General features: G+C 46.0%; 1 protein-coding gene across 1 annotated transcript; it reads left to right on the top strand.

Annotated features, from left to right (window-relative positions):
• The first annotated feature begins 10,494 nt into the window (after positions 1 to 10,494).
• On the top strand, positions 10,495 to 12,169 carry oxld1 (oxidoreductase-like domain containing 1). The gene is made up of 2 exons (XM_049014987.1): positions 10,495 to 10,657; positions 11,433 to 12,169. Exons 1-2 carry the CDS (start codon positions 10,607 to 10,609, stop codon positions 11,778 to 11,780), a joined length of 399 nt encoding a protein of 132 aa, XP_048870944.1. The 5' UTR covers positions 10,495 to 10,606; the 3' UTR covers positions 11,781 to 12,169.
• Positions 12,170 to 15,350: the final 3,181 nt, after the last annotated feature.

Raw genomic sequence — 15,350 nt, 5'->3', positions numbered from 1 at the left:
AAAAGTCCATTGACAAGCAATGTTTAACATGCATGCACATATTTTCCACACAGACATTTGTTGTATTAATTGTCATCATTTTTTGACTTTCTTTCAGTTATTTTCCTGCTGTTTTGCTATTAATTGCAGCTGTAGTCACTGGCTCCCAAAGCTGTTACTCATTTAAAAACACCCGATGATTCTCAAAGAATTTTTTTTTAGAAATAAATGTTTCACTTAAATCTACCGGTTGTTTCTAATGTGATATATAGTAAATAAATGGTGAATAAATGAATAATTGTAGTTATTTTTACTGAATTAAACGAGTGTCCCAAGACTCTCTATATGTGCTTGGCACTTTAATCTAAATCATGAACATGGTTTACATACGCTGTCACTCAGACAGATAATATATATCATTTCCAGCTGAATTGATTTGATTGGATAACTATTTATTAATTTAGTTGGCAGATGTGTACATATATATTCAGACGTCATTGAGCTGTGTGCAGTAAGCACACATCGCCTTAACACGTATGACTGAGGAACAGCTTCCTGCTGCAGAACGCCTTATCAGCTGCACGGGGGGGCAGCACCCCAGACACACCTGTGCAACACAGTCTGCCATGTGATCTGATGCACCACAGACTTATTCAGTTTTTTTGCTGCACCATGTCAGTACTGTGGGGGGGGGGGGGGGGGGACTGTAGCTACCTGTTTAAATGATTCTGTAATTCATTCCCAGTTTCTTTCCTTGAGTCATCTTGTGCGTGGGAATGTGGCTGAGGTGGTCACTCCGCAAATACCTGGATCTTGATTCGCTGGATGTTCTTGCATTTTTGTCAGTACTGTGGATAAATTTTCATTTGAATGAGGTTCTGCGATTAGCCTCCCCTGTAACCCGGAACATGTAAGATCGCACTTCAGTGATTAATGCACGCCCACACGCACACGGAACACGGGACACGGCACACGCACACGCACACGCACAACAGGGAGGGGCCAGCCGGGAAGCTGACATTCGGGGGGCACTTTAGAATGAGAATGTGGGGGAGTTTCTCCAGCTGCTAAAATAGGACACGGGACAGCTGGTCTGATCTGCGTTTCTCACTGGAAAACCAGCCTGTTTCAAAAGATGGTTCAGTGGTTAGCGCTTCTTAATGAGACCTGTTTCTCCTAACAGGGATCCCCAGAGCGAATGCAGGAGACCATAATCGGCCATGTTTACCCCGGTTCTGTAAGGGTGTGGACTGTGCTTGTCATCTTTCACCTGGGACACGGTCAGTGTGACTCTCACCCAGTACAATATTCGCTCTGTTTGTAGTCACAGAATGGATATTTACATTGATTTTGCGGAGATGTCTGTGACTTACAATCAAAGCCTTGTTTTTGTTAGTGGTCGCCGGGGCAACCGGGGTCAGTCACTGTTCCTCGTGGTCATGAAGGTGCAGGTTACCAGACCTGAAAGTTGACCTCAAAGTACCTGACCTGGACAAAGATGCATTATTTCCACGCACTTAGTGCTTTACCAGCCAAATCAGACACTTCAATGAAAAACAATCATTAGTGAGATTAGGAACCTTTTTCCTGGTAAATGCTTTTATTCACGGTAACAGCATAACATTTAAATGGCCATTTATCCAGCTTTATAACCGCATATCTGCTTCCTTTGTGTTACATCTATCTTTAACTACCAGCTGTTGCGAGCAATTCCCTCCCCATAACTCCTACGTTCTCTTCTGCGTGACAATGTCCACTCTCGGATTTCACCTCCAAAACAGCCGCAGACCATTGGAGACACCCCCACAGATTACACCTGCCCCGCCTAAGCAGGAATGAAAGGGGCCCTTAACTTGCACCACAGAAATGTGTTCATAGCCTTCAACGAACTCATGAAAAGCTGTCGGAGACGCAGTAGCACGACAGAAAGCTGCTGTTTGTGTTTCTGTCAGCAGAAGGCTTGAGCTACGCATGGATTTTCTAAACTGAAATACCTTTTAAAATAAATAATAGCAATAAACAATGAATGAGGCTGTAAGGCCAGACGGCCTGATATCATGTTTTGAGTCGTTTCTTGTTGACCTGCTCCAAACAATCGTTAATTGCGCCCCAGACCTGTACTTACTGCTTTCCTACTTTGCCGATACTAGAATAATTTCACAGATAATTATTAGATAACACTTTAGTTTAAGGCTTGCTCCTTAACTATTGATAACCTGTTACTAATCATTTACTAATGTATTCATTGATTCATTCACAAATGAATTTAGAAATATGTTACAATGATGTCATTCTCCTGATATTTACAAGCCAGCTAGCACATCACTTGTGAATGTAAACCAACGGCTTAGTGAGCATGCTCAGTTATAAGCCGACATTTTTCAGTTCATGAACCCTTAGTGAGATATGAGAAGGATATATTTGTGATACATTGCTACACTACATTGTAACTGAATCTTTTTCTTAACTCATATATTAGCGATCGATTAATAACAGTTTATTAATAGCTAAGGAGCAGACAGTCATTGCTTAGGTGTAACTAATGTGTAAGAATGTTTACTAATGCGGTGTGATTTACAAGCTGCTTATAAAGGCGCTCTAAGTCTTACACCCCACCAGCAAGGAAGTCTCTCGTTTTTATCTAATATCTGACATTCAGTGAACCTTGAACATTTTATAAACTGTAGCATCTCTTACTCTGGGGTTTATGGACTCGTATCAGGGACCAAATCTCTAACTTAGCTGGTGTCTGGTGTTTTCTTTCTTGTACAACCACCATTTCCAATAAGGTTCGGATGCTGTTTAAAATGTAAATAAAAACAGAATGCAATGATCTGCAAGTCACATAAACACATATTTAACTGAAAATATACCAAATGTTGAAACTGAGAAAGTTTCTTGCTCTATGACAAATATAAGCTGAATTTGAATTTGATGCCATCGAAATGTTTCTAAAAAGTTGGGACTGGGGCAACAAAATACTTGTGATGTTGTGCAATGGTAAAATAAAACACCTGGCTGAATATTTCACAACTAAATAGGTTAACTGGCAACAGAATTGGGGAATTTCATCGTGTGTGGTACATAATATCAGTAAACGGTTCTGAGAATCTGGAGAAATCTCTGTACGCAAGGGACAAGGCAATGAACCAATACTGGATAGCCTCGATCTTGTGGCCCTCATGCGGCACTGCATTCTGTAGTGGAATTCACTGCATTCTGTAGTGGAATTCACTGCATGGGCTCAGGAACACTTCCGAAAACCATTACACTTTCAAAACTCCAGCACCTGGTCTCCTCGGTTCCCAAACGTTTACAGAGTGTTGTTAAAAGAGGAGGTGAGGCAGCAAGGTGGTGAAACACGAACGGCCCTAACTTTTCTGAAAGTGTTGCTGGCATCAAATTCAAATTGGGCACATATATTTGCCATAAACAATCAAAATTGTTGATGTCAGCATATTTGTTCTATTTTAAATTAAATGTGGGTTTATATGACTTTTAAATCATTGCAACTTTTTTGGAATTAGGGTTGTATTTTATTGAATATGATAGTCTCTTCTTACCACACGACTGCTGTCACTGTTTGCAGTCAGATATCCAAGCAGGCAGAGTAGCTAAGGGAACCTAAAAACGTTCCTGGTTGGTGATTCTGTGAGACTTCGACGGGGAGGAGTTACGTAGGTTTGCTAATGGCCAAAAGAATATGCATAATGTGTTACATATGATTTTGAGGGTGGTGCAGTGTTGTCATGGTTAGCACTGTCGCCTCACACCTCTGGGACCCGGGTTCGAGTCTCCGCCTGGGTCACATGTGTGCGGAGTTTGCATGTTCTCCCCATGTCGTCGTGGGGTTTCCTCCTGGTACTCCGGTTCCCCCCCCCCCCTTTCTTTTTTCAAGAAAAAAACGGTGTTAGAGAAAATAGGGGTCAGGTCATAAATGTAAATGGTGGGTGGGGTGAGGTGTTTGTTTACATGTGTGCGGCGAGTCTCACCTGCTGCGGGGCAGGTGACCTTCGACATGCTGCCGAGGGCAACACAGGTGAAAGACGATCGTCTGGTTAGCCTGGGAGACACGGCTCGCCTGGGGGAGATACACAAGCCCCCGCAGGGAGGCAGAAGGACGGAGCCCAGCAAGCAGGCGGTTTCGGGACGCAGTGACACGCCTCCCCCGTGCCTGACATCCGCCGGCTGCCTCCATGCCCATGATCGGCTCCAGTTGCTCAGCTTAACAGCAGCTGTATGGACAGGTGTCAAAAAAATGCCAATTATGTCACGGCTCCAGGGGATGTGGCAGGATGTAGCGTCTCTCTGATTCGCTGGCTTGTTCCCAGCTGGATGGCCTGTGAATTTATTCAAACTGGATCTGATCTGGATCTGGATCTGGGAGCACGGTGCAAGTCCAGTCAAGACTGGTGCCCCTCTGCGTCAGGCGCTAATTGGTGCTGACTAACGATCCCTTCCCTTCTCATAACGCTTGCCTAAGATGTGTCACCCCATCACGGTCACAGAAAAGGCACCTGTGCTGAGTGTATCGGTGGCTGGCAAAGCCGTTAAAACCGGCTCCAATGCTTCAAGTAGGTGACAGATGACTGATGGTTAAAGTAATGGCACCGTCGTGCTGTTCCTGTGCCATGTTGCCAGGGCGTCTCCCGGGTGACGGTTCCATGTCCACTCTGCAGACGACTGAACGGCAGCTGTTTACTAAGCAAGCAGATTTCCCTGCTGCATCAGCGACCCCAAGAAGGTCCCCTATGTACCTTTTGTCATGTGGGCTGCATAAGCTGATTCCCATGAGTCAGATTTGAGCTGAGTATCTCCCTTTTATCTCATTTGGGTAGGGGGAGGGTCCCTAAACCCTCATCGTTCCATTTTTCGAAACGGCCAAAGCAAATTTTCCCCATCCTCCTGAAATCCCTACTTGCATCAGATTGCTATTATTCATTTTAAAGTGGAGAAATCCACTTCCCTGCAGACTTCCTGAGTTTGGGTCCCACTCCGTGCCAGACAGGAAATCAATCAAAAATGACAGTTCCCCTTAAGCAGGGAAAATACTGGCAGTCATTTACGGGTCCTAAAGAAAATGACGGTAACTTGCTGCAACATGCAGCATAACTTCTGTCCCCGTAACAGAATGTATCTCAGAGCAGGTTGTTGGACTGGAGGTGTTTACTATGAAGTTCTGACTATGAAGTCCTGAGGTACCAATTCCAGATACCAGAGAGGACCGAGGCTGCTTACATCAACCTCCCTACTAGTATCAGAATCAGAAGACCTTATTAATCCTGGAGGAAATTGCTCTAGTATCTCAGAGATTTAAAAAAACATAAACATACAAAAAGCTACTTTCTCCCCAAAGCACTGGAAGTGGGGACAGTGTGACAGTGCAGGACACCTGCACTGGCACTGGCATGTAACTGCAGTAAAATATAAAGCCACAGGAATAAAACACTGTCGAAAAGGTCCCACCTTATCCAGCAGGTTAGTGCAGGTTTGATCACGCCGGGCAGGGAATAGGGATCTAACTTACGCCCCTTGAACCGTTGTATATAACCCCGTATATATGCATATAACCCCTTATGCATGTATATAACCCCTTGTGTATGTATATAGCCCTTTATGTATGTATATAATTCCTTGTGTTATGTATATAACCCCTTATGTATGTATATAACCCATTATGCATGTATATAACCCCTTATGTATGAATATAGCCCTTTATGTATGTATATAACAACTTATGTATGTATATAACCCATTATGCATGTATATAACCACTTATGTATGTATATAACCCTTTGTGTTATGTATATAGTCCCTTATGTATGTATATAACCCCTTGTGTTATGTACATAGCTCCTTATGTATGTACATAACCCCTTGTGTTATGTACATAGCTCCTTATGTATGTACATAACCCCTTGTGTTTTGCATGTAGCCCCTTGTGTCCAGCCCCCCTGTTTCACTCTGTGTTCTGCACTGTAAGTCCTGTGAAAACCCTCCCCCAGTCACTCATGTCTGCGTGTCACACCGCGCTCCTGGGGGAAGGTTATTTCGTGCCGCTGTATATGGATGGTAGGACAATAAAGCTATTTGACTTGATTTGGTCTGAGGTCAGGTGTCACAATTAGGAAGGTGCACCCGAAGCCAGCAGGCTAGCTGAGATGGGGTGAGGACTTGGAGAAGGAGGTGCTCTCCAGGAGGTGCTTTCCAGAAGGAGGTGCTCTCCAGGAGGAGGTACTCTCCAGGAGGTACTTTCCAGACCTCCGCTTCTCCTTCAGTCTCTCGCTGGACTGGAAGGGTTTCTGATGACTTTTCGAGTTGCCTGGCAAACGACCCACCTCTGATGACATCAGAAAGCAGTTTGTTTAGCCCTTTAACGTCCCCATGAGGGCGCCTCCTGCGAGCGTCAGCAGCATCCATAGCAAACAGCCTCCAGGCCGGCGGTCGCACGACAGCTCTGCCTTCCATGAGAGCCGCCTCATGCTCCGCTCAACATGGGAATAACACACTGTCGTATTTTTATCTTCTCTGAAGTAATGTTTAATGACAGTGTTTTGTGTAATTTGTGATTGGTTTATAGGGGCCTCTGGGGAAAAATCATACAATCTGAGACCCAACTCCAAAGGTGAATGGGGGGGGAGGACCCCAGTTACCATGGAAACAGATGACAAGAGAAACCTGACCCAGGGGCAGATGACAGAGGGTGAGAGAGTGGCCCTTTATTGCCCCCTAAGGGCTTCCACTAACACACACACACACACACACCAATGGACAGTCCCCAGCAGCCTGCAGCACTTGTGCCATATGACAGAGCAGATCCGGTCGAGTCGCCAAACATCACTGTGGAGGTCATGGAGGTGAACAGGGAGAAGGGCTCCCTCCGCACAACACGGCACATTCAAATACCTGCACTGACGCGATGACTGTGGACGAGCCCCGCCCCTCGCACAGCCTCCCGGGCCACTGCGGACGCCAAACAGCAGAACTAATGTTCCATTGTCAGATGGGCTCAGTGACATTGACGGTTCTCCAGAGCTGTTTACAGTAGCTCAATGCAGCCTGGGGTGGATCAGACTCGGGGCGAATCCCTTCAAAGAGAAGCAGGACATGGGCAGGATCGGGTTACCATTCCTAAACACAGCTGTTCTAAAAACAGCCCGGCGGATGCGGTAGCCCTTTCCACCATGGCTGCGCTCGTTTCCGCCTACGGGACACCGCAGACCCATTCGGACCAGTACTGCGATGACAGGAGGCCACCAATCAGGTGTCAGTGTCGGCCCAAGATAGCCGGCCAGCCAAGGAGGAGAGGAAGATCTGGGGATGGACGAGTCCAGCGACCTGGCCTATCCCATCTCTGAATGCAAGGAGGATCTTGGCTTGGAAGCCAAGGCCATGCAGTGCAAGGACCATATCGCAATAAGTAAACTGCGAAATACCTACTGCGAGTGTGTGAGTCCTCGACTGTCGAGTAACAGACCATGACTTATCTGCAGGAGTGTGCTTTATACAGAACCACTGAACAAGCAAGCAGACACTGATAACTATGAGCCAGCATGGCCTGGCTTCCTGTGCCAGTTTGGCTTGGCTCAGGCCGACCGCCCCTCCTCCTTATCAGCTGACAGTGCTACACATCACCTCCATTTCTCAAACTGTGTGGGTACTCCCCAAACACACACACATACACACGCAATTTAACTGGACTGAGAGCAAAGTAATTACACAATGAGTTAACAGCCAGTCGGATCTCTCTGGCCTTGAAACCAAAGTTAATTTCTGTGAGAATGAGGGACCTACCAGGGCAGGGTGGGGCCTGATTGGGCGGGGTGGGGTGTGGTTTTGTTTTGGGATGGTGGTTAGTGACTCTCTATGGAAAAACCAGACAGCAGGTTCATTGCACAACAAGTCATTCCCCATGAAAGGTATCAGAAAGTCAACATAACCAACCGGGGCTTGGCATGAATGACCATCTAATGAGTAACCACATGAAAGCTGGGAAAGATTCTGTTTCGGGGTGGGGGTAGGGGGGCTCTGGTGGCCTAGAGGTTGGTCCTGAAAGTGGGAAACGATAGCAGTGTCTGTGGAGTACAAACCTCACACTGCTCTGAGAAATCGAAAATCGACTTCGTATTAAAATAAATGTCATAAAAGACATGGAATGATACCTTTCAGATTCAGCCCATTAGTGACCCCTAGGGGCGGCTGCGGATGCTGCGCAGAAACCACGATGCATGCAGCAAGGTGTGAGTGGCAGTAAGCATACTCTGCTGACAGCCATGTATTTTTAATATCTTCTTTTTTTAAGCTCACTTCAATATTTCATTTTGTCAACGCCCGACGGCGACCGCAGCCTGCATCGAACTCATAGAACAGCTTCCCTAAAGTAAACCACTCGCGTAGAGTTCAATGCGGATGACTGATTGACGGGGAGACTGTGTTCCGGAGGGGGATCTGCCTGCACTGAGCGGGACGGCGTCAAGCCTAACAACCGGTTATCCGTGCTGTGCGTGCAGTGACATGACCTGAGGCACCTGCGCTTAGCCTTAATCTTTGTTGTAATGTAAACAGTGACTCCCTATAAATGCTTGGGAAATGGTTTAGTAAGGTTTTATTTCATATGTATATGAAATGCTGCCATCTCGTGGAGTTGGAAGCAAAATAAATATACGAATCTTATCCGTGACGGACCTCAAGCACGCCAGTTATTATCTCCAGCGCCTCTGGCACGGAAAACCTGGTGGAGCCCAATAAGCTCTGCATGGGCAGCGAATACCTCGTCAATGAAACTATATACACAGAACGCTACGGGCTCAGTGAATCCAAACAGAGGTCCCAAATGTTTAATCTCTAATTTTTACTTTAATTTTAACTTCCATTAAATTGTCTACTTAAGTCATTATTGTCTTGCTGTTATGACTAACAATGGGCAATGTCATTCGGTTTTTTTATTGGCTGTTCTCAGCATGCGGCCAAAATGATCGTGCCCCACCGCTCATAATTAAAATCATTCACAGAGTTCTGAGCTGTGACGTAACGACCGCAGACGGACCGGTCACAAGCTCACTGCCGCGCGCGGTATATACGCCCCTGCTAATTGTCTACAAGTTCAGAACAAAAATGTAGGCGCTGTTATACAGTTGAGTAGTTTTGCTATGTTTTATGACTACATAACTGCAAAAAAATGCTAAGTAGGTTAAAATCTGGTAGCAAGTACTAAACATTGAAAACGCCACCATTGTGCAGGAAATCCCCCTGGCTGAAAGCCTGGGTAAACATAAAACTGGATAAAAGTGGATGCATGTTGTTTTTAGATACGGGTCGATCGTTAATGGTGTTATGGGATGATATATCACACTACATAAACTTTGATGAAATGGGTGGGTCCATAACTTCATGGTGGATTGGAGGAGGGGGGGGGGTCACAGGTTTAGGGTTAGGACCCTAATGGGGTGTAAAGGGGCAGACAGACCGAAATACTTCATCGTCTAGGCCGATCAGAAACGTTCCCCCTAGGATTCAGTACTCAGCTGAGCCAGTGGATCCTTAATTGATGGAACATGGTAAATGACAGCAAGTTTACAATGTTCACTGAATGAGCCTATGCACCTGTGCCTAATCTCCATTGCAGATGTAGTCAGAGACTGTTCTTGCACAGCTTAGCTAACGCATGGTCCTGCAGTCCTAGGAGGCTCCCTGCAGCCCGGTAAACGTTTTCATTCTTGTAGGAAACTCACATCCTGCAAGCCGTTAACCTATGACTTCCTCCCATTGTGGTGTCAAACGAAGCATTCATTTCCTGCCTAATAGAAATATTATTCCGCTTACATTTATCAGGCGGGGTTTTGAACGACTCCGGCTCTAATTAATATTACACAATAATTCTGTAATATCACATGTACAGTTATATTAATAATTGTTTCGTCGCACTATGACGAGCGGGATAGAAATGTCATCTTAGTGTATGACATATGCATCAAAAATATTTTTGACTAATTCCTGCCATTCCGGATTTCCAACAGTTTGCGTTCCCCTCCGCTAATCGATACCAGTATATGTGTATGTTTTCCATGGCTCGTGATATACAGTAATACATTGAAAAATCCACAACGGTTTAACGGATCTACTCATTTAAAGACACAATTAGTAATACAGCCTTACATATTTACTCCCTTTAAAGACTGGTGTGGGCTATGTGTAATACAACACTGCAGCCATACATGCTGGGCACTCATTTTTATGCGTTTATATGGCCCATGCACTTGTCTTACCCATTACTTTTACAATATCGGTGCGCTCTTACAGTTTTCACGTGTAAAAGGATTCCATTTAATGCAATTCATGCCTGAAAACTCCCTAAGTTTATTTACTTTTTTTTATTATTTGTATTGGTTTAAAATCGCTTTATCTTATCAAATACATTCAGAAAGAAATTGGCAGTTCCTATTCGCTGAACCGCCGGACGTCGGTTACTCCCATTGGCCGCTGAGGCGCTGGTGCGCCAGCCAATCACCTGAGCGACTGTGCTCGCGTGACATGGTGACCGTTCTGGAGCTGTGTACCTGACGTAAGGGTCACAAATGGCAAATAATATTGTAAACATGTACCTCAAGTCGGAGTGCCCTTTATTAGGATGTTTCTGGCAATTGTGAGGCATCTGGCAGCACCGTCGTGTCTGACAAAGGTAGCGGAAAAACAGCTGGAGCTCGCCGTTAGCTAGCACACAGGGTGTTTAGCTAGTTAGCTTAGCCGCAACGGCATGCGTGAAACGCCGGCTGTTATATATGACCCCCGGATCCAAATAGGTCTGTTTATGCTTGTACCTAAGATATTCCTCGTTCCGGTCAACCCATTTCTGCCACCGAGTAGACGTCAGTTCTGAAGTCAGATTTAAGTTTCGGTTTGGTTACAGTATGACTTCAATCAAGAAGCAATCGTATGTCTGTTTCCCTCTATTTATAGTAGATTAAAACATTTGCTACGACACATGTTCTCAGACAGACAAATAAATAAATAATTCATACTTTATTGATCCCCGTGGGGAAATTCTCTTTACACCTCCCCCAGTTTGTGCTCTGTTGATGAGGGCTAGCTGGCCATGAAGGGCAGCCACCCATAGCAGCACCCAGGGAGCTTACATAAGAACATAAGAAATGTACAAACAAGAGGAGGCTATTCAGCCCATCAAGCTCGTCTGGGGAGAACCTAACTAATAGCTCAGAGTTGTTAAATTCTTATCTAGCTCTGATTTAAAGGAACCCAGGGTTTTAGCTTGCGCTACAATAGCAGGAAGACTATTCCATACTCCCAACTACACGCTGTGTAAAAAAGTGATAAGAACAGGACCAGCAGATGTGCCAAGGTCGGGGCTTGAACCGACAACCTTCTGATCTCAGGCACAGAGGCTTAGCCAGGCGTAAATGAGCATGTGCCTATTATTTTCTATATCTAAATTACAGGAGGCCTTTCCTCACCTTCTGCTCCTGAACCAGACTCCTTCACGCCGCTTGTCACACAGAGAACCTCCCAAAGAGCTCCTCACCAACCCCGATCCCCAGCCCGACCCCAACCCAGGGCCTCTGGCGAATAGCTCCGACACCGGGGGCCAGGGCCTGCCGCCTGTGGCCCCCACGCATTGCTGCATGAGCGGCTGCCACAACTGCGTGTGGATTGCCCACGCCGAGCAGCTGCTGGCCTACTACCGCGACGGGGGGGAGAAGGCGCTGGCCGCCATCGAAGAGAACGTCCAGGATGAGAACCTGAAGACCTTTCTGAAGATGGAAGTCAAGCTTATGAAGAAACCATAGTGACCGTTCTGTGTATGTGCCTCAGTGTGTATGGGAGCCTGTCCTGTGCATATATACATATGTATTAGACATACTGTGGGGAGAGAATTTTGTGGAAGCCAATGTGGGTTTTTATTTAATATTTTTAAATGTATTCATTATTAAGTATGTGACAAAACCGTACTGTGTAAAACCTGTAGGCAGAGCCAATGAAATGTGCTCCTTCGGAAGTGTTTCACTGAAAGTCAGTCGCCCTTGCTAAGGAGCGTGCATCGCCGCATCGCCCTGCAGGCGAAACCCCAATGGAGTTAAAATGCGCCGGACCAGTCCTGTATTTACATTTATACCCAATGAATCAATAAAACTGAGTGCTGGGGTTTTAATAAAGTCAAGCTTTCCTGTATCCGCAATCCAGTGTACAGTTTTGTGTTTGTGCGGGTCTAATCACTGTTTAGTTACATGTTACTATGTAAATAAACCCAGGTGTCAATCCATGAGGTGCCACCAGATGGCTCTCTAGCTCAGAATGGCTGATCTGCATATTCGAGGTTTAGTACATTTGCAATATATTTTCTATCACCAGCAGGAATAAACAAGCCACCTCTTGGGAAGCTGAAGAGCCATGTGACCTGCTGCCCTGAATGGAAAGTGACACTTTTTGGAAATGTTATCAGCTCCCGTTGGAGGCCATAGAGACGGTCTGCTGGGGCATCGCCAGCACAGTAATTACAGAAATATGTGCTGGTTTGAGGGAGCAAAAAACGTTCTTGGCATATAAGTGTCATCAGGATGTGGGACTCAGGGTGATACAGCACATTCTCTTAATCTCCTCAGCCAGATTCCTTTAACTTTTTGTTCATGGTAGATAAAAGGATTCCGACATCAGTCTAGGTTACTGTGGACCAAGTAAACGCCATTTTATGCATATTGCCTGGAACAAGTATTGCCTGGAGCTGCAGACCGGGCCACCCCCACCAAATGGACATTCAAAAAGTAGCATTTATGGCAGCAGTGGTGTGAGGGAATCCCTTAAGTGTTCCATGTTCTTCAGTTTTTCATTTTTGCAGACATTATACCCCACCGGTTTGAAGTTGTTCTGGTTATTGTCTCTCGTCTCTGTTATTAGCTACGGTGGTGAGAAAATCAGAATAAAGGGTCCAGTTGTTGGGCTCTGGAGCGTCATTCTGACACCAAAACTCAATGGGGATTCAATTAGGGCCCCCTGTTTAAAACATACGGGCTGCCGGCCACTGGTCACGTGCTGAGCTGAAACATCTCCACCCAGGGATCCTTCGGGCAAGGTGAGCACCTGGCCCCTACCTCTTGTGCTTCCAGGTGGGGGTGGGGGTCTGCAAGGTACTGGCTCCCCATCAAAGCGGATTCCACTGTCATCCCAGTGCAGGTGCAGTGTCAAACATAAATGCAGACCTCTCCAAAGATGAGTGACACCTGCTGTCATATTTTAAAAACACACCTAAAGACTCATAATGGTTAATTTCCACAAAAAACATTAAATATTAGCTCTTGAAATAATTACTGTTTGGATGTTTCAAAAGGAAGTTATAGACTAGAATGCAAATAATTTCAATATTAGCCTAATATTGCTAATGACAACTTGGTGTCCACTGAGGAATATCTGAGTTGTTTTGTCACATTAAGTGCTCAGTGAGGGACTGTTTGTCGTTACACTCTGGTTCTTGTGAAATTATCTGCAGACTGATATTAACGATCTTTCTGGAGTCCTTTCTCAGTGGTTCATCCTGCTTGAAGCATCACTGATAAATTTCCAGTTCTCCCCATGTGCGCATGGAGTTTGCGTGTTCTCCCCATGTGCGCATGGAGTTTGCGTGTTCTCCCCATGTGCGCATGGAGTTTGTGTGTTCTCCCCATGTGCGAATGGAGTTTGCGTGTTCTCCCCATGTGCGCATGGAGTTTTTGTGTTCTCCCCATGTGCGCATGGAGTTTGTGTGTTCTCCCCATGTGCACATGGAGTTTGCGTGTTCTCCCCATGTGCACATGGAGTTTGTGTGTTCTCCCCATGTGCACATGGAGTTTGCGTGTTCTCCCTATACACGCATGGAGTTTGCGTGTTCTCCCCATGTGCACATGGAGTTTGCGTGTTCTCCCCATACACGCATGGAGTTTGCGTGTTTTCCCCATACGCACATGGAGCTTGCATGTTCTCTCCATGTGCGCATAGAGTTTGCGTGTTCTCCCCATGTATGCATGGAGTTTGCGTGTTCTCCCCATGTGCACATGGAGTTTGCGTGTTCTCCCCATACGCGCATGGAGTTTGCATGTTCTCTCCATGTGCGCATGGATTTTGCGTGTTCTCCCCATGTATGCATGGAGTTTGTGTGTTCTCCCCATGTGCACATTTAGTTTGCACGTTCTCCCTATATGCGCATGGAGTTTGCATGTTCTCCCCATACGCGCATGGAGTTTGCGTGTTTTCCCCATACGTGCATGGAGTTTGCATGTTCTCTCCATGTGCGCATGGAGTTTGCGTGTTCTCCCCATGTATGCATGGAGTTTGCGTGTTCTCCCCATGTGCACAGGGAGTTTGCGTGTTCTCTCCATATGCGCATGGAGTTTGCGTGTTTTCCCCATACGCGCATGGAGTTTGCATGTTCTCTCCATGTGCGCATGGAGTTTGCGTGTTCTCCCCATGTATGCATGGAGTTTGCGTGTTCTCCCCATGTGCACATGGAGTTTGCGTGTTCTCCCCATACGCGCATAGAGTTTGCGTGTTCTCCCCATACGCACATGGAGATCGCGTGTTCTCCCCATGTCTGTATGGAATTCGCGTGTTCTCCCCATGTGCGCATGGAGTAAACTGGTGGGAGGACTGACGCACTTGCTAAGCGGAGCAGCGGAGATGGGAGCGGCTCACTGTACTGTGACCTTCAGCTGTACGCCCGCTCTGAGTCAGCAGTACAGGGGGTGCTGGGGGGATTACTGGCCACCTAGCAACTGGAGACATAGGAGGAGAGGGAGAGCAGAACAGTTTGACCTGTGCTGGTCTGGCCTGTGATGTGATGCTAAAGCGCCCCCTTCTGGTCCTTCAGGATGGAATTTGCCGTGGCGGTTCACGAGCGCTCCTGTGAAGGGGTCTTCAGCAAGGGTTGGGTTTGTTGTATCTGTGGTCCCACTGAAAAAGCCACTGTGGGACGCCCAAGAGCTAGAGAGTGAAGTCAGAAGATTGTAGCTGGTTAGCAGAAGATGCTGCTCCTAAATAATGAACACGTTGACTAAATGTTTACAGTAGTGACTGTTTGTGGCCAACCGGGGCCTCACCTTGTAAATGCGTGGTTGGAATGCTGAAAACACCAGCACCAAATTAATCATAATTTCAGGTTGCAGCCTGTTGGTTAAATTATAATCTATTGAGAGGTGCAAAAAATTCAAAGAGCCTCTAAGAGGTAGGAGATACAAGTTAAGACAAGTCTACAGTTCTGTTTTAAGTTGACAGTGTTGCTTGATACTGTTTCCTTCACTGAAGAATTTTAAGGATGAGTTCTCATTTAGAAAATGACTCATACTAAGATATCATTTTGACCTGTCACCTTGTAAGTGTGTGAATATTTTCAC

This window comes from Brienomyrus brachyistius, chromosome 5 (genome assembly GCF_023856365.1).
Source record: "Brienomyrus brachyistius isolate T26 chromosome 5, BBRACH_0.4, whole genome shotgun sequence".
Taxonomy (NCBI): domain Eukaryota; kingdom Metazoa; phylum Chordata; class Actinopteri; order Osteoglossiformes; family Mormyridae; genus Brienomyrus; species Brienomyrus brachyistius.
Note: the sequence above shows the minus strand (reverse complement) of the source record. Positions and strands in the feature narration are given on the sequence as shown.